The sequence below is a fragment of the Amphiprion ocellaris genome, chromosome 7, assembly GCF_022539595.1.
Source record: "Amphiprion ocellaris isolate individual 3 ecotype Okinawa chromosome 7, ASM2253959v1, whole genome shotgun sequence".
Lineage (NCBI taxonomy): Eukaryota > Metazoa > Chordata > Actinopteri > Pomacentridae > Amphiprion > Amphiprion ocellaris.
The window spans coordinates 35799086-35818812 of record NC_072772.1 but is presented as its reverse complement, the minus strand read 5'-3'; the positions used below and the strand labels follow the sequence as shown (position 1 = coordinate 35818812).

Here is a 19727-nt window from a genome sequence, read left to right as displayed (position 1 = left end):
GATTGATTTTTACCAGAAAATCTGTCCTTGGATCAGATTATTGTTAGAAGTTTCACAGACAAAGGACTCGTGACCTCAGAACCACAAAACCAAATCAGCTGAATTTATTGAGAAGTTAAACATCGTCAGTGTCGTGATAAACTCTGCAGCGGAGCGAAGCGTCGCAGGTTTGATGCTCAGTCATCACTGTTTCAGTTTCACTTCCAAGCCACTCCTTCCTTCCCTTTTCTTTCCTTCCTGCTTTTCAACTTTAAATAAAACTAAAATCACATTTCTGCTGCTGCTGCTGTTATTTACAGATACTAGAATACAAACTCGTGGTTGTTTACTGTTAAACATTCACAACTCCACATTTACACACATTTCTGGGAAATAATATGAATTAAAATCTTCACACTTAATGTTCATGTTTGAACATCTGTGTTTCCGTGGCAACACAGATGTTCATGAAGGCAGGTCAGAGTGGTTGAAAGATCCTGGACAAGAAAAGTTCAGATTGTAGTTCTTAAAAGTTCCCTCCTCTCCTTGCCTTCTTGTTTCTTTGCCTCTGTTTTTTTGCTTCGTCTCCTCTCTTTGCATCATTGTCTCTTTGCCTCCTCCTCCCCTCTTTGTCTCTTCATCTCCTTGCCTCGTCTCCTAGATGTTGCTGAGGGTCTGGGCGGTGGTCAGCGACCTCCTCCTCTCTCGTCCGGACAGTTTTCTGAGCAGCGACTCCCTGAAGGTCCGACACATCAGGAAGTAGATGATGGGGTCGAGGCAGACGTTGAGCGCCGACAGGAAGAGCGTCCCCTCCTTCAGCTGGAACAGCAGGAAGCGAGTGTCGCGGCTGAAACCCGACGCCGTCTGGGTGAGGGTGTAGGGAATCCGGCAGATGTGGTACGGAACAAAGCAGATGAAGAAGACCACCAGGATGCTGAAGATGCTGCGATTGGACTTGCGGCAGACGTCGCTGTTGTCGCGGCGGACGCGGCGGTACGACTGGTAGACACGGCGGGCGATGGAGGCGTAGCAGAAGACGAGGACCAGCAGCGTCGCCCAGAACAGCGACACATTGAAGAAAATGGACACCTTGTGCCAGTGGACGCCCAGCGGCGTCTTCAGCTTCATGCAGTCCTTGGAGGTGAGCTCGTCGGCCGGCCGGCTGGTCAGGATGACGTTGGGAAGGACGCACAGGATCAGGAGACTCCATGTGAAGAGCGCCAGGACCCGGGCGAATCCGGCTCTCTGCAGGAGGTGCAGAGAGGAGGCTCCGCCCAGCCTGGACCTGCAGGTGGACGAGGAGGCCGACGGCGACGGTCGGACGATCTTGGCATAGCGCTCGAGGCTGATGAAGCCCATGAAGAGGATCCCCACATACATGGACGAGTAGAAGAGCACAGCGGTGTAGCGGCAGATGATGACCTCGAGCCGCCAGCCGCCGAGGCCCAGCTGAGCCGCCAGCCTGAAGGGGAAGGTGGACAGCATGAGCAGGTCGGCCACCGCCATGTTCTTCAGGTAGACCACCAGGCCGCAGTCAGCAGGAACCCTGAAGAAGATCCAGGCCGCCACGCCGTTCAGAGCCACGCCCACCACGCAGATCACCAGGTAGAGCGGCGGCAGCACCTGGTGGGTGAACACGCTGCTGAAGTCTGATTGGTTGGTGGGGAGGTGGGTGGAGTTTCGGTGATCCATCCCTGGAAACACAAACACAACACGGTGACGTCATCATAAAGGTCACATGATAGCACAAACACAACACGGTGACGTCATCATAAAGTTCACATGATAGCGCAAACACAACACGGTGACGTCATCATAAAGTTCACATGATAGCACAAACACAACACGGTGACGTCATCATAAAGGTCACGATAGCACAAACACAACACGGTGATGTCATCATAAAGGTCACATGATAGCACAAACACAACATGGTGACGTCATCATAAAGGTCACATGATAGCACAAACACAACACGGTGATGTCATCATAAAGGTCACATGATAGCACAAACACAACACGGTGACGTCATCATAAAGGTCACATGATAGCACAAACACAACACGGTGACGTCATCATAAAGTTCACATGATAGCGCAAACACAACACGGTGACGTCATCATAAAGTTCACATGATAGCACAAACACAACACGGTGACGTCATCATAAAGGTCACATGATAGCACAAACACAACACGGTGACGTCATCATAAAGGTCACGATAGCACAAACACAACACGGTGACGTCATCATAAAGGTCACATGATAGCACAAACACAACATGGTGATGTCATCATAAAGGTCACATGATAGCGCAAACACAACATGGTGACGTCATCATAAAGGTCACATGATAGCACAAACACAACATGGTGACGTCATCATAAAGGTCACATGATAGCACAAACACAACACGGTGATGTCATCATAAAGGTCACATGATAGCACAAACACAACACGGTGACGTCATCATAAAGTTCACATGATAGCACAAACACAACACGGTGACGTCATCATAAAGGTCACATGATAGCACAAACACAACATGGTGACGTCATCATAAAGGTCACATGATAGCACAAACACAACATGGTGACGTCATCATAAAGGTCACATGATAGCACAAACACAACACGGTGACGTCATCATAAAGGTCACATGATAGCACAAACACAACACGGTGACGTCATCATAAAGTTCACATGATAGCGCAAACACAACACGGTGACGTCATCATAAAGTTCACATGATAGCACAAACACAACACGGTGACGTCATCATAAAGTTCACATGATAGCACAAACACAACACGGTGATGTCATCATAAAGGTCACATGATAGCACAAACACAACACGGTGACGTCATCATAAAGGTCACGATAGCACAAACACAACACGGTGACGTCATCATAAAGGTCACATGATAGCACAAACACAACATGGTGATGTCATCATAAAGGTCACATGATAGCGCAAACACAACATGGTGACGTCATCATAAAGGTCACATGATAGCACAAACACAACATGGTGACGTCATCATAAAGGTCACATGATAGCACAAACACAACACGGTGATGTCATCATAAAGGTCACATGATAGCACAAACACAACACGGTGACGTCATCATAAAGTTCACATGATAGCACAAACACAACACGGTGACGTCATCATAAAGGTCACGATAGCACAAACACAACACGGTGATGTCATCATAAAGGTCACATGATACAATCTGATTCTCTTCTATCTCAGTGACACAAAAGAAATGATTCTGTTTCCAGACTGAATCCACAAATATGTGTAACATCCATTTGTTTGTTGGAGATTTGCGTGTCTTTGCAGTCATTCTGTGTTTGATTTGATTCACTTTTTGTGTCGCTTTGTGGTTGTTTTGTGTCTCTTTGTAGTCGTTTTGTGTCTCTTTGTGGTTGTTTTGTGTCTCTTTGTGGTTGTTTTGTGTCTCTTTCTGTCTGTAAAAAAGGAATCATCTTTGACCAGAAGCAGGTTTTTAGTAATCCCTCCGTGTTCGTGCATCAGAGCAGAGATGGGCTGATTGTGTTTCTCGGTTGTTTAGTTTGTTGAGAGCGAGGACAACAGGAAGGACACATTCACTTCCTCTTCAGCGGTCTGACGGAACGATTACAGTCATTCAGTGAAAACCACAAATACTGATGCAGTTTGTGGAGAATCTTTAAAGAGTAGAAACAGCTACTCCTGTTAGACCTTGTGTCTGTTGTTTTGTGATTGATTTAAACTGCATTTTGTGTCTCTTTATGGTCAATTTGAGCCTTTTTGCCAGTAATTTCAGTTGGTTTGCGTCTCATTTTGGTCATTTTGTGTCTCTTTGGGACCTCTTTAGGCCTTTAATCAAAGGTTTGAGTGTCTTTTTAGTTATTTTGTGTCTCTTTGTGATCATTTACTTTCTCTCAAGGTCATTCTGTGCCTCATTCTGTTCATTTTGGGTGTAATTCTGGTTGTTTTGCATCTTTTTGTGGTCTGTTTATGTCTCTGGGTTCAATTTGAGGCTTTTTGTCAACAATCTAAATGTGTTTTTATTTGGCTCGTGTGTTTTTGTATCAAATTTGTGTCTCTTTTTGGTGCTTTTGGATCTCATTCTGGTTGTTTTGCATCTTTTTGTGTTTGTTTTTTTGCCCCTTTATGGCGTTTTTGAGATTGATTTTGGGTTTTTTTGTCTTCGTGGTCATTTTGTGTCCCTTTGGTCAATTTGAGCCTTTTGTCAACAATCTGAAAGTGTTTTTAGTTGTGTGTTTTATGGTCATTTTGTGTCACTTTGTGGTTGTTTTGTGTATAATTGTTGTCATTTTGTGTCTCTTTGTGGTTGTTTTGTGTACAATTGTTGTCATTTTGTGTTTCTTTCTGGTCATTTTGGGTCTAATTTGGTCATTTTGCATCTTTTTATGGATAACTTTGTGTCTCTGGTGAATTTGAGGCTTTTTGTCAACAATCTGAGTGTCTTTTTAGTTGTTTTGTGTCTCTTTTTGGTCATTTCGTTTTTCTCCATATCACTTTATGTCTTGTAGTCATCATTTTGGGTCTTTAATCCACAATTTTATTGTCCTTTTGTTTGTTTTGTGTCTCCTTGTGGTCATTTTGGGTCCAATTAGGTTGTTTTGCATCTCTTTGTGGTCAGTTTGGGCCTTTAATACACAATTTGAGTGTCACTTTATTTGTTTAGTGTCTTATTTTGGTCATTTTGGGTCTAAGTTTGGTTGTTTTGCATCTTTTTGTGGGTTACTTTGGGTCTCTGGGGTCAATTAGAGCCTTTTTGTCAGCTATCTGTATGTCTTTTTAGTTGTTTTGTGTCTCTTGGTGGTCATTTTGCGTCTTTTGTGATCAATTTGAATCTTTTTGTGGTCTCTTTGTGGTCGTTTTGTGTCACTTTATAGTCATTTCACTGTAATTTCATGTCTCTTTGTGATCATTTTGAGCTTTGTTGCCAATAACTTGAGTGTCTTTTAAGTTGTTTTGTGTGTCTGTTGTTGATTTGAGTCTCTCTGTGGTCAGTTTAAGTCTCTGGTCAGTTTAAGTCTCTCTGTAGTCAGTTTAAGTCTCTCTGTGGTCAGTTTAAGTCCCTGTGGTCAGTTTAAGTCTTTTTGTGGTCAGTTTAAGTCTCTCTGTGGTCAGTTTAAGTCTCTCTGTGGTCAGTTTAAGTCTCTGTGGTCAGTTTAAGTCTTTTTGTGGTCAGTTTAAGTCTCTCTGTGGTCAGTTTAAATCTCTCTGTAGTCAGTTTAAATCTCTCTGTGGTCAGTTTAAGTCTCTCTGTGGTCAGTTTAAGTCTCTCTGTGGTCAGTTTAAGTCTCTCTGTGGTCAGTTTAAGTCTCTCTGTGGTCAGTTTAAGTCTCTCTGTGGTCAGTTTAAGTCTCTCTGTGGTCAGTTTAAGTCTCTGTGGTCAGTTTAAGTCTCTCTGTGGTCAGTTTAAGTCTCTCTGTGGTCAGTTTAAGTCTCTCTGTGGTCAGTTTAAGTCTCTCTGTGGTCAGTTTAAGTCTCTGTGGTCAGTTTAAGTCTCTCTGTGGTCAGTTTAAGTCTCTCTGTGGTCAGTTTAAGTCTCTCTGTGGTCAGTTTAAGTCTCTCTGTAGTCAGTTTAAGTCTTTTTGTGGTCAGTTTAAGTCTTTTTGTGGTCAGTTTAAGTCTCTCTGTGGTCAGTTTAAGTCTCTCTGTGGTCAGTTTAAGTCTCTCTGTGGTCAGTTTAAGTCTCTCTGTGGTCAGTTTAAGTCTCTCTGTGGTCAGTTTAAGTCTTTTTGTGGTCAGTTTAAGTCTCTCTGTGGTCAGTTTAAGTCTCTCTGTGGTCAGTTTAAGTCTCTCTGTGGTCAGTTTAAGTCTCTCTGTGGTCAGTTTAAGTCTCTCTGTGGTCAGTTTAAGTCTCTGTGGTCAGTTTAAGTCTCTCTGTGGTCAGTTTAAGTCTTTTTGTGGTCAGTTTAAGTCTCTCTGTGGTCAGTTTAAGTCTCTCTGTGGTCAGTTTAAGTCTTTTTGTGGTCAGTTTAAGTCTCTCTGTAGTCAGTTTAAGTCTCTCTGTAGTCAGTTTAAGTCTTTTTGTGGTCAGTTTAAGTCTCTCTGTGGTCAGTTTAAGTCTCTCTGTGGTCAGTTTAAGTCTCTCTGTGGTCAGTTTAAGTCTCTCTGTGGTCAGTTTAAGTCTCTGTGGTCAGTTTAAGTCTCTCTGTGGTCAGTTTAAGTCTCTGTGGTCAGTTTAAGTCTCTCTGTGGTCAGTTTAAGTCTCTGTGGTCAGTTTAAGTCTCTCTGTGGTCAGTTTAAGTCTCTGTGGTCAGTTTAAGTCTCTCTGTGGTCAGTTCTTGTCCCTCTTTCAACAGTATCATTACTATCTCCTACTTTGCTGCTGACAGACTCCTGTTCATCCTTTACATCCAGGTTTAGGTTTGTTTTATTCCCGTATGAACAAAGAAGCGGCTTCTGCCTGCTGTTAGAGCCTTTTATGTTGCAGAACGCAGCGCTGTGTTTACTCTGGACACGTGCACAAACACAAACCCTGAGTCCGTCCTGCTGTTCACACACACTTCCCTCCCATTCATCGCCATCCAACACACCCCAGCGTACAACAACAAACTCCGGTTCTATTATTGGACCCAGTTTAGATCCCGCTGCTGCACACAAGTCATTGTTGAGTCTATTTCTGTCATTGTGTGGCTGTTTGTGGTCACTCTGTGTCTATTTGTGATTGATTTGTGTCTATTTGTGTCTTCTTGTATGTATTTGTGGTCAGTTTGAGTGTCTTTAGGTAAATTTGAGCCTTTTTGTCATCATTTTGTGTCTATTCATGGTTGTTGTATGTCTTATTGCAGTTGTTTAGTGTCTTTTGTGGTGGTTTTGTGTCTATTTATGTCATTTTGTGTCTATTTATGTCATTTTATCTGTATTTGTGGTTAATTTGTGTCTTTTTGTGATCATTTTATGTCTAGTTATGATCATTTTGTGTCTACTTGTGGTTAATTTGTGTCTTTTTGTAATCATTTTGTGTCTATTTGTGTCTTTTGTGGCTATTTGTGTCTATTTATGGTCATTTTATGTGTATTTGTGTCATTTTGTATCTACTTGTGATCGTTTTATGTCTATTTGTGTCATTTTGTATCTACTTGTGATCATTTTATGTCTATTTGTGTCATTTTGTGTCTATTTGTGATAATTTTGTGTCTAGTTGTAATCGTTTTATGTCTGATAAATTTGAGTGTCATTAAGGTGAATTTAGCCCTTTTGTAGTCATTTTGTATCACCTTGTGGTTATTTTGAGTCTTTTCATTTCTCTTTGTGGCCATTTTATATTTTTTATTGGTCATTTTGTGTCTATTGTTGTCAGTTTGAGCCTTTTTGACAACCATTTTAGTCTCTTTGTGGTTCTTTTTATTAGTCTCTTTGTTTTATGACACAATTTGAGTGTGTTTGCTGCCATTCTGTGTCTCTTTATGGTCGATTTTGTGTCTCAGTGGTAGTTTTCTGTCACTTTATGGTTGTTTTGAGTCTCTTTGTGTAGTCTTCAACGTGCTTTTGCTAGTTTTGTGTCTCTTTGTGGTAAATTTAAGTCTGTTGTGGTTTTGTGTCTGTTGTGTGTTTGCAGTTGATTGTGTTTGTGGCTGTTTTCAGTCTCTTTGTGCTCATTTTAAGTATTTTTATGGTTTTATGGTTCTGTGGTCATTTTATGGCTCTTTGTGGTCACGTTGCATCTTTTTATGGTTGTTTTAAGTCTGTTATCGGTCGTTTTGAGTTTCTCTTTGGTCATTTTGTGTCTATTTGTGCTCAATTTGACTCACTTTGAGTATTTTTATTGTTTTGTGGTCATCTTGTGGTTCTTCTTGGTCATATTTTTAATCTCTTTGTGTCAGATTTAAGTGTCTTTGTGGTGGTTTTGTGTCTCCTTGTGGCCATTTAGGCTCTTTTTATTGCCATTTTGTTGGTGTTTGTGGTCATTTGCATCTCTATTTGGTAAGTCTAAGTCTTTTTGTGGTTAATTTCTGTCTCTTTGTGGTGGATTAAAGTCTCTGGACGACCTTTATTGGTATTTATTGTCCTATCTTTAGCTCCAGTTTAAATTGTGTGACTTCTTGCGGCTGCTAAATGATTGGTAGCCAGCATTAAATGGATCTCATCGTTCACATTCTGCCTCTCACTTGTGCTCAGAAACAGTTAATATCAGAAAGTGAGTCTCACATGTGGAACTTCCTGTGTTTACTCTGGGATCCTGGTTTCACATGAGGCAGCTGTGCTTCAGCATCACTGACAGAGATGGTGGCAGATAGAAGGGTTTCTAGAGAAGATAAACCGATAAATCCGACCACACGAGCAGCTAAAATTAATTACTGATGGTGAAAGAGCAGCTTTTGAAGTCTATTTAAACTCTATGAACTCCAAGCAGCACTTTCTGGGAGTGTTATGAACTGTTTTTTTGTCACTTTTTGAAGATGTTGTGTCTTTTGAAATTGTTTTGTGTCTCTTTGTAGTTGTTTTGAATCTCTTTGTGGTCATTTTGTGTCTCGTTATGGTCGTTTTGAGTTTCTTTGTGGTATTTTCGCGTCTCTGTGGTTGTTTTGTCTTTTTGCGGTTGTTTTGAATCTCTTTGTGGTTGTTTTGTGTCTATTTGTGGTTGTTTTGAGTCTCTTTGCAATTGTTTTCTCTCTTTTTAACCATTTTGTGTCTCTGTGGTTGTTTTGTGTCTCTTTGTGGTTGTTTTGAGTCTTACTTTAGATGTGAAACGTGAACTGACACATCCACAGTCTGGTAGGTTCTCTATATCTATCTCTGTCTCACCTCATTTCCTTCGTCTGTTTCCTGTCGACTCTCTAATAAAGGTGTTAAATACTCAGGATATTGAAGGTTTTCTTTGTCTCAGAGCCACAGAAATGGAAACAGAAAGTCACAGCTGAGAGTTTTAACAAACCTTAGTTCAGTGGTGAGAATTATTCTGCATTCTAAACCTCAGATTCAACAGCTCATGCCCTCCTAAACATGCACTATTTCACACATTAGGGACAGATTTTGTCTTAATATTGAGCCTTCAGCTCTGCAGTGTGACATAAACTGTCATCTGTCTGCTCCCTCAGCAGCTGAGGTTTGTTTATTCATAAACTAACAGAGGATTGTGGGTCAGAAAGTCCAGCCGGTTGGTTTACTTGCTGCTCAATCTGACCAGATGCAGTCAGACGTGCTGGAATTTTAGATATTTCACTCGTCATTAGGGCTGCCACAAACGACGCGTCGACGAATCACCTGAGCACGATACGTCATCAAAAGCGGAAGTGAGCGCGCAATGCAACAGAAATCACCGTCCGAGTGGAGCGCGGAACACGCATGGACATCCGCACTGTATCGTGCATATATAGTATATGCACGATGCGGCGCGGATGTCCGCGCTGTATCGTAAACGCGGATGTCCACGCTGTATTGTGCATATATTATATATGCATATACTATATATGCACGATACAGTGCGGATGTCCATGCGTGTTCCGCGCTCCACTCGGACGGTGATTTCTGTTGCATTGCGCGCTCACTTCCGCTTTTGATGACGTATCGTGCTCAGGCGATTAGTCGACGCGTCGTTTGTGGCAGCCCTACTCGTCATGTATTCAGACGTATTTATCTGGTGAACTATATTTATGTTTGTGGTCATTTTGTATCTCTTTTTGAAGACTTTGTGTCTTTTTATTGTTTTGTGTCTGTCATCATTTTGTGTTTCTTTTTGGTTATTTTGTGTCTCTTTTTGAAGATTTTATGTGTTTGTGATTATTTTGTGTCTCTAGTGGTCGTTTTATCTCTCTTTGTTGTCATTTTGTGTCTCTTTTTGAAGATTTTGTGTCTCTGTGGTCATTTTGTGTCTTTTTTGTTCATTTTGTGTATTTTGGTTATTTTGTGGTCATTTTGTGTGTCTCTGTGGTCAATCTGCATGTCTTTGGCGTATTTGTTTTGTTTTCTTTTTTTTTTTTTTTTTTTTTTTTTTTTTTTTTTTTTTTTTTTTTTGTCTGCATTTGTTCTCATTGTTTAACTCCACAAAAGGGGAGTCAACATTATATGAGATTGATGCATATTTTAGTCTTGCAACCAAATATTTTAATATTTAGTGCATGTGTGTGACCATCACCGGCCCTCCCTGAAAGCTAAGCAGACCTTCTTTATTAGAATTCCCTGTTATAAGCCAGGGAGGGCAGTGCTACACCTCAGTGATGTGTGGGGGAAACAAAGACTGGACAGGACGAACAGGACGAACAGGATGAACAGGGATAGAAAATAACAGGCGTTGCTATTGCAATTAAAGATTGTAAGGTGGTGTGTTATGCCCAACTACTAACTGTCCATCAATAGAAAAAAAAATAAAAATTTGAAAAAAGAAAAGAAAACCAAACCAACACAAAAGAAAAAGAGATTCAATAATAAATGAACAAACGGTACTGAGCACCATAATTGTGTGTGTCTTGATAGTATAGAATAGAATAGAATAGGCCAGAAGAGAATGCTAGTGCGAGAGAGAATGAGTTTAGGGTAGAGACTGGAGAGATTCTCAGCACATTCTGGCGGGACCCATCATTTGCTGAAATGGGACTCGGCAGTAGCTGGCGAGACCTGATCAAACATGCAAGTGTGAAGAACCCCGAAGCCCAGAACAGCAATCACGGCAAGGCAGGGCCAAGCCAACAGGGCACCCCTCCCCCCAGGCAGTAGGAGCCACAGGGCGGCACCCCCAGAGAGCCACCGGGGCCACCGTGAACGACGAGGACCCAGAGAACAAGAGGGAGCAGCTACCGACACCCCCAGCGCGCCCAGACCGACCCAGGCGGCCCGGGGCACGAGGACCCACCCGCCACCCAAACCCCAACCCCGCCCACCCCAGCCCCCACCGAACCCCCCACCCCACCACCCGACCCGCCCACCCCCATCCCCTCTCCCTCCCCCGAGGGGGCCAACGGCCCCACACAGCCAGGAAGCCAGACACAGGGGCCGAGCGGCCCACCGAAGGGGCGGCAACCAGCCCATCACAAGGCAGGCCACCACCGGGAGCCGGCCAGAGGAAATCGGATCCGGGACCCGATGCGAGTCCAGAGAGTAAAAATGGACAGTGTGGTGGGGCCCGGCGATGCCGACAGGGAGGCACCCCGCATACCCCCCGCACCAGGCCCCAGGCGAGCGCAGTACACCCAGGGCCCCCACTCCCCGCAATGCGCCCTGACAACCCACCAGGACAGAGCCACCACATGCCACCAGCCCGCAGTACAGCCACAGCGCCCACCAGGACGGCCAATCCAGCCCCCGCAGCCCACCAAGAGCCGTCGCACCTGCCCGGACCCGTCGGGCACGCAGGAGAACCCCCCCCGACCACAGCCCCCAGGTCCCGGGGACCCCCCAGCCACAGCAACACGGATGATGGTCCACCCCCGCCACCCCATAGCCATAAGGGGGCCGGGTCCCACCAGCGAGGCCATATTAGTGAAATCCCCCCATTACTCCCTATTAATATGTCTCCCGATCCCAGACTGGAGACATTATCCCTGCACCGTGATAGTGTAACCCTGAGTGTCATGTGGTGCATTAAAAGTGGGGAGGCTGGGCGAGGCATCCAGGGGGCGGGCCAGAGGACCACAGAGGATGGCTACTCTGCAGCCTACCCTGGCCCAAGTTCCCTGAGCCGTCCCAGACCTACCCCCAAGCTGTGAGTGTGTGTGGTGCATTAAAAAGAAATTAGAGAGCAGGGGAGGCAAGCAAGAGGGTGATGGGGAAGAGACAAGGCCGTAGAGCCCTGCCATCCGCCCCACCACAGAGCCCATCGTTCCTGCCCCCACCTGCTCTCGGGGCCCTAGCTGTTGTGTCCCTATATGTGCCTAAGATTAGCTATATACAGTGATGTGTGAAGTATGTGAAGTGCACAGTAAGAGGCAGTCTGGTGTGGATCCGGCCCATGAGGAGAGAGCAGCGGGGGAGACAGGTAGTAAGACCACCGGTACTGATGCAGAGGGCCCCCAGAGCCCAGAGGCAAGAGGCCGAGGTGGGCCCACACGAACCCGACCTGGCCCGGCCAGCACCGAAACCCCCAGAAGTCGCAGCGCTGGAGCAGCGCCCCGGCAGACGCCGTAGCCCCACCACGGGCCAGCCGCATGCAGCACCCTGCCCCGGAGGGAGGACCAGGCCGCACCACTAGGAAGCAAGGGCCATGAGCCCCCACGCCCACCCCGGAGCCGGCACGTCCAGGATGCAGGGCACCCACCCCGCAGCACCACCGAGACCCCACCCACCCCACCACACCCAAGGACAGCACCGGGCCCGGACAGAAGCCCCCAGCCAGCAGAAACTTATCTCCAGTGGCGGCACACAGGCAAGTACCAGGGCCTGTGCCCGGATGAGCCAGAGCCACCCCCCCAGAGAGACCACCCGGCCCCCATGCCAGACCCCCAGGCAGCGGAGGGCCCCCAGCCCCCCCAGGGGAGGGAGAGGGACGAGGACGAGCGGCCAGGCAGGAGAGGAGGGAGGAGGAGGGAAGCAGAGCAGGAAGGGACAGGGGAGCGACCGGAGGGCCGACCCACCCCAAACCCCAGGGCCAGCCAGGGCGCCCCAGAAGAGACCAGCCGCCGCCACCCCCAAGGCCCCGGGAGAGCGCACAGACCCAGCAGACCCAGGGCTCAAAGGGAGAGACACCGGGGACACCCACCCCCAGGCAGAGGGGCCCGAGCCACGCTGGCCCCGCAGAGCCAGAGAGCAACCCCAAGAGCAATAGGGAAGGGACACCACCAGTGCATGCACACAGCCTTGAAGTCCATGGTGCCATCCTACTTAAAAAGGTAGAGGGTTAATAAACTGAAATAAAGCAGACAGAAGTCAGACCATACACACAGACAGAATAATAATTACAATTTTATGAGGGAAGTGGCATACGCCCACATACAAGCGGAGGCTATAGGTTAATATTTATTGATTTAATAAATGGAGACCATTTTTCTTTGAAGGAGTCCAATTGGTTTTTTCTGATAGCAGATATTCTCTCAAGTGAAATGTGTTCTGTGAGGAGGTTCAGCCAATGGATGATGTTGAGGGCTTTCTTATCTTTCCAGTTAACTAAAATAGTTTTTTTGGCAATGGCGATAGCTGCAAGTGTGGGTTGGATATGAATGTCTGGAAGGGCTGTTTGCGTTAGATCACCAATTAGGCAAACGGTCGGGGAATGTGGAATCCCGCAGTCCAAAATATTGGAGAGTTTCTGCGTGATTGTTACCCAGAATTGATAGACGGGTGTACAAAGCCACAGAGCGTGAAAGTAAGTGTCCGTCATGTTTTGGGTGCATTGCGTACATGTGTCTGAGCGTGAGAAGCCCATTTTATACAGTTTATATTGTGTTATATGTGTTCTGTGAAGCACCTTAAATTGGATCAATTGTAAGTTGGTGTTTTTAGTCATTTTAAATGTGTTTTCACAGATTTGGGTCCAAAAATCAGAGTCAAAAGATTTGGATACGTCTTTTTCCCATTTTTGAGTTGGTAGGTGTATAGAGTGTGTCTTTGAGAGTAAACTATAAATTTTTGAGAGATTCTTCTTATTTCTTGGAGAGAGTTTCACAATGTAGTCGACAAATTCAGGTGGCTGTAAATCCGTTGGCTGTAAAGTAGTCTGAAGCGATGGAATTCTACTTGTAATAGTCTTCTTTACCTGTAGGTACTGAAGAAAATTTCCATTTCTTATTTCAAATGTTTGGAATAAGTTTATATATGTCCTAAATGTGTTATCATCCAGAAGGTGATGGAGGTGAGTGACTCCTCTCTCTGCCCATGTGCTGAAATAAAGAGCTATTTTGTTGTTTGCAAAATCAGGGTTGTGCCAGATTGGGGAGAGTATACTGGGTTTTAATTGAGAGCCTGTGATTTCCAGTGCTTTCCACCAAGCAGACAAGGTGGAAGCGATCATAGGGTTCTTGAAGCAGGAGTGATGTTTAAGAGCAGAAGAGATAAAGGGAAGGTCAGAGATTTTGATCTGGTTACAATCTAACTGTTCTAGTTCTAGCCAGGAGTTATATTCTTCATGTGGATGTATCCATTTGGTGAGATATTGTATTTGGTTGGATAAATAATAATACATGAAGTTGGGAGCCTCCAGTCCCCCTTCGGATTTATTCTTCTGGAGGGTAGTCAAGCTGATTTTAGCCTTTTTATTCTTTGAGTAGAATTTACCAATAGCGGAGTCTAACGATTGGAACCACTTTGATGTGGGTTTAAATGGAATCATGGAGAAAAGATAGTTGATTTTAGGTAATATTTTCATTTTGACTGTAGCTATTCGTCCCAAAAGGGAGATGGGGAGGTTGTTCCAACGCCTCAGATCATCACAGACTTTGTCCAAAAGTGGAGTGAAGTTCAGGTGAACTAATTCTGAGAGTTTGGAGGAAATATTTATGCCCAGATATCTGATGTTGCCAGTAGGAAAAGAATAATGCGAGTTTTGGGCTGCGGGCTTCCACGAGTTTTCTGTTAAAGGTAATATAATTGATTTTGACCAGTTGACGGAGTAGTCTGAAAGATGCGAGAAGGTTGTGATGAGGTTAAATACTTCCTTTACTGAAGTTTTGGGTTCTTGTAGATAAAGTAAAATGTCATCTGCGTATAGGTTAATTTTATGTTCAGACTCCAGAGCGCAGATACCTTTGATATCGGTGTTCTGACGTACAGCTGTTGCTAATGGTTCGATAAAGATCGCAAACAATAAGGGAGAGAGTGGGCATCCCTGTCTCGTTCCCCTTTGCAGACTGAAGCTTTGTGAAGTGATCCCATTAGTGGTGACTGTAGCCTTGGGTGAGTTGTACAGAGCTGATACCCACTGGATAAATGATTCTCCGAAGCCAAATTTGTGGAGCACAGCAAAGAGAAAGGACCAATTGACTTTGTCAAAGGCTTTTTCTGCGTCCAGTGACATAACAATAGCTTCTTTGTTGTGGCGTTGCGTCAAAGAGATTAGATTTAGAAGTCTTCTGATGTTGTTGGTGGAGTGTCGGCCATTTATAAATCCTGTTTGATCGCTGTGAATTATTGACGGGATGATTTTCTCCAGCCTAGAGGCGAGAGCTTTTGAGATAATTTTGATGTCGGTGTTGATTAGTGACAGAGGTCGATAGCTAGAGGGAAGCGTAGGATCTTTGTCTGGTTTCAATAATAATTTAATTGCAGCTGTATTCATGTGCGGACTGATATAACCATTATTTTTAATCTCTGTCACTGTCCTGAAGAAAAGGGGTGCTAACATTGACCAAAAATGTTTAAGAAATTCAGCAGGGAAACCATCAGGACCAGGTGCCTTGCCTTTGTTTTGTTTTCTGTCTCTTTGTCATCATTATCAGCCCCTCTGTGGACATTGTGGACATTATGACACACCTAAAACACCTGGAACTTCCCTTCGGTCTCCAGATGTTGTCGGTGGGTTTTTGATAAACTTGTGTCCGTAAACATTGTGTGCACAGTGAGAATGTTGGTTTAGCAGATCTGTGCAGCTGTTGTGCGTCACAGTAGAGTGTGGAGGAGGTGAGTTCACTGGAAACCTTCTCAGAGCTGAATAACTGAACAAAGGTTTGGTGTTTACTCTCGAAATGTAAGGACTGAGTTTGATCTGTGAGACTGAAGTGCAGCTCAGAATCTGGTCCAGGTTTAAATCCGACTCTTCATTTGGTTTGAACAGACGATCATAAACCGTCTGCAGCTGATTAGAGACTCTGCTGTTTTAAATCTTTGAACTCTGAGCTGTTTCTGGGTGTTTTTGTTTCATTTTTACTCACTGTGGTTCATTTTTCTCTGCAACATGAAGTCCTGTAGCTCGATGGAAACTCGACTAAGAACCTTTTCGGTTGTTTTGTGTCTTTTTGTGGTCATTCTGTTTCTCTTTGTTGTTGTTTTGTGTCTTTTTGTGGTCGTTTTGTGTATTTTTCCAGTCACTGTCACTTTTTATGGTTATTTTATGTTTCTTTATGGTTATTTTGTGTGACTTTGTGGTTTTGTTTCAATTTTTGGTTATCTGTATCTTTTTTGAAAATTTTGTGTCTCTTTCTGGTTGTTTTGTGTCTCTTTCTGGTTGTTTTGTGTCTTTTTGTGTTATTTTTGTCTCTCTTTTTCATCATATTGTGTCTCTTCGCATTTTATTCAAGTCTCTTTGCAGTTGTTTTGCATTTTTTGTGGTTGTTTTGCATCTTTTTGTGGTGCATTTGAGAAGCTATTTGGTCATTTTGTGTCTTTTGTGTTCATTTTGTGTCTTAATGGTTATTTTTTGTCAGTTAGTCCTCTTTTTTACTCTTATTGTGTTTAATTTTTGTCCCTTTGTGGTCATTTTATGTCTTTTTGTGGTTGTCTGGAGTCTCTTTGCAGTTGATTTGTGTCTATTTGTGGTTCATTTTTGTCTCTTTATTTTGTATTTCTGTTACTTTCTGATCATTTTCTATCTCTTTTTGGTTGTTTTGTGTCTCTTTCTGATTGTTTTGTGTCTCTTTGTGGTTTCATGTCTTTTTGTGGTCATTTTGTGTCTCTTTGTGGTTGTTTTATGTCTCTTTGTAGTCGTTTTGTGTTTCTGGTTGTTTTGTGTCTCTTTGTGGTCATTTTGTGTCTCTGTGTTTCTTGGTGGTTGTTTTGTGTCTCTTTGTGATTGTTTTGTGTCTTTTTGTGGTTGTTTTGTGTCTGTTTTTAGTCGTTTGTGTGTCTTTATAGTTGATTTGAGTCTTTGTGGTTTTAGGTTTAATTTTTTTTGTGTTTAATTTGTTATTCTAGGTGTAGAAAAGTCTGGAACCTCCAAACAAACCTGACGGTTAATTAGATGAATTTTCTCGTCAGTCTTGTAGAACCAGTTCTACCGAGTAGGAAGAAGTTTTTTAACATCCTGATGTCTTTCTGTAGCTCGTTTTCTTCCTGTTTGTTCTTCAGTCTGTTTATTGATGTTAGTTCAAAGCACATTGTTCAGCTGAAGGTTCCTGACATTTAAATAGATTCTCTTTTCACTTTTGACATCATAATTCTGATTTTCTATCACATTTTTAACTTTTAAATTCATAACTGTGGCATTTGTTAGACTTTTTAAGCTTTTCAAATGATCGTTTTGACTTTATTGTTACACTTTGTCATTTTTTAAGTCCTAATTTTGCCTTTTCAATCTTCATCTCTTAAGTTAGTCAACATAATAATTGTTAATTAGCTCCATAGCTCGACTTTGTATTAAATGTTTTTAACTTTTGGAAATTAGAATTTTTACTTTTTTTTTATTTTATCACTTTTCAAACCATAATTGTGAAATCCTGTTGTGTTTTGTAACTTTTTAAATAACAATTTTTCATTCTAAGCACCAGAAAAATGTTCATTAGGTCGTTGAGTCAGTCTGAGTTAATCAATATTATGTATTAAAATGAGTTAAAAATTAGAAATTGAGTTACAAATGATAAAATTATGGATTAAAATGTCAAAAATAAAGAAATAAACATTAGAAATTGAGTTAGAAATGAGTAAATTATTGATTAAAATGTCACAATTTTGGATTAAATGACAAAATAATTAGCAAAAAAGTCAAAATAATTAAAATATGAGTTGAATGTCAATTAATAGTTGGAAAAATTCTGATCATATGATTTTTTTCTTATATTTTAAGATCATAGTTTTGACATTACATAATTTGGACTCTGTTTTAACTTCTGAAGTTCCATTAATTTCCTTTTTTTAATCTCATAACTTTTCTTTCCACCATAAAAAATGTCTGAGTCAAAAGTTGGATTTTTTTAATCATATTTTTCATTTTTAATAATAATAATTTTTACTTTTTAAAATCTTCCTTTTACACATTTTTTAATCATAAATTGATTAAAAATGTCACTTTCTGTCATGTTTTTAACTTCATAATCTTAATAGTGACTTCCTGTCGTACTTTTTGAATGAAAATTGTGATTTTCTATCACAGTTTTTAACTTTTTAAAATGTATTTTTCCCTTTTTAAATCTAATCATTATTCTGATAAATCAGCACCATAAAAATGTTCATTAAGTCATTGAATCAAATAAGAAAATTTTGAGCTAAAGATTAAAATATGGAATAAAATTAGTTAGAAACCCAAATTTTTGTTTAAAATTCTCAATTCTGATTTACAATAATACAATTATCGGATAAAATAAAATATAAATGACAAAATAATGATTTAAAATGTTGAAATTACGGATTGAAATATGAAATTATGCATGAAAGTCAAAATAATAATTTTAAATGTTAAAATATGAGTCAGAATGTCAGTTAAGTTGAAAAATGAAAAGAAATGTGATAATTATGATAATAATTTTAATCATAGTTTCAGCTTTTAAATCATAAATATGACTTTCTGTCATGCTTTTTGAAGGAACATTTTGACCAAATTGACGATTAAAATGACAAAATAATGATTTTTAATGTTAAAATATGAGTCAGAATGTCAGTTATAGGTTAAAAAGTTTTTTAAAAACTTTTTGGATAATATTTTTGACTTTCCATCATATTTTTAGTTTTTAAATCATAAATATGACTTCCTGTCATACTTTTTCAGTGAAAATTTTGACAAAATTCTTGATAAAAATGACAACATAATTATTTAAAATATTGAAATTCTGGATTGAAATATGAAATTATACACAAAAAAGTCAAAATAATGGATTTAAGTGTTAAAATATGAGTCAGAATGTCAGTTGTAAGTGAAAAAATGAAAAAAAGATAATTTTAAAAACTTTTTAGACGATATTTTTGACTTTTTATCATATTTTAACCTTTAAATCATAAATGTGACAGTACTATATCATATTTTCATCATAAGTTTGCCTTTTTTCAGTCTAATAACTTTTCTGTCACCATAAAAATGTCCATTCTGTCAAAAATTAGACTTTCTGTCACATTATTTACATTTTACAACCAGAATTTTTATTTTCTGTCATAGTTTTAACTTTATAATTGTACTTTCTGAATGAAAATTTGGACTTTTTATCGTATTTTTTAAAAACTTTTTCAGTCTCAGTTTTTCTCATAAGTTCGTTCCAACTCTTTTCCTTAACGTCTCGTCTTTTAAATCTTGTGATTCTGTGAGAAAAGCCTGATAAGAATCAGAATTTCTCGTCTCTTGCGGTTCGTAACTCAAACATGAGCTGCTCAGACGGAGACCGAACTCACCGGACAAACATCCAGCTGTGCCTTCAGACTCCCATCCAGATGTTTCCTCTGATTCCAGCTGTTCAGACTGAGGAGAAGCTCGGAGGGTTTCAGGGTTTTTACAGCGAGAGGAGGAGTCAGACTTCCTCTTCAGCGCCTCCCTGCAGCGTTTCAGGTTCAATCGGTAGCTGGTCTCCGTTTTTACAACGATTTTTCGCTCTGATCCTGTTTATTTCAGGCGCATCTCAACTAAACGTTTGATTCATTTGGTTTTTATTTATTTAACTGAGAGTCTGCAGCTGAACGAGGAAAAACTTAATGAAAGTTTCACTAAAAACAACGATTTATGTTTGTTTTCTCTGCAGATTAAAGTAATTAATAGAGCTTTATTTCTGCAGCTGATTAAACGGTGTGAAGACGAAACTGGATTAAAAAATGCTAAAACTATCTGCAAAAATATAATAAAAAGAAAACTGTAAAAAGCTGTTAAAAGCTAAAATAAATAATATATATTTAGAAAGCAAGATTTAAAATGTTTAAAAACTATTTGTAAAAATAATAAATACCCAAGATAGCAACTTGGTAAAACTGGTAAAATAAATAAATAATAAAGCAATAAATTGAA

General features: G+C 41.3%; 1 protein-coding gene across 1 annotated transcript; it reads right to left on the bottom strand.

Annotated features, from left to right (window-relative positions):
• Positions 1 to 82: 82 nt before the first annotated feature.
• Positions 83 to 19178, bottom strand: LOC111587126 (P2Y purinoceptor 14). Its single transcript, XM_023296950.3, has 2 exons — positions 19124 to 19178; positions 83 to 1673 (listed from the first exon to the last, which is right to left on the bottom strand). The coding sequence occupies exon 2, from the start codon at positions 1669 to 1671 to the stop codon at positions 637 to 639; it is 1035 nt and encodes a 344-aa protein (XP_023152718.1). The 5' UTR covers positions 1672 to 1673; positions 19124 to 19178; the 3' UTR covers positions 83 to 636.
• Positions 19179 to 19727: the final 549 nt, after the last annotated feature.

Coding starts and splice junctions, on each gene's coding strand:
- LOC111587126 (XM_023296950.3), bottom strand. CDS start 1,671: ATGGATCACCGAAACTCCACCCACCTCCCCACCAACCAATCAGACTTC.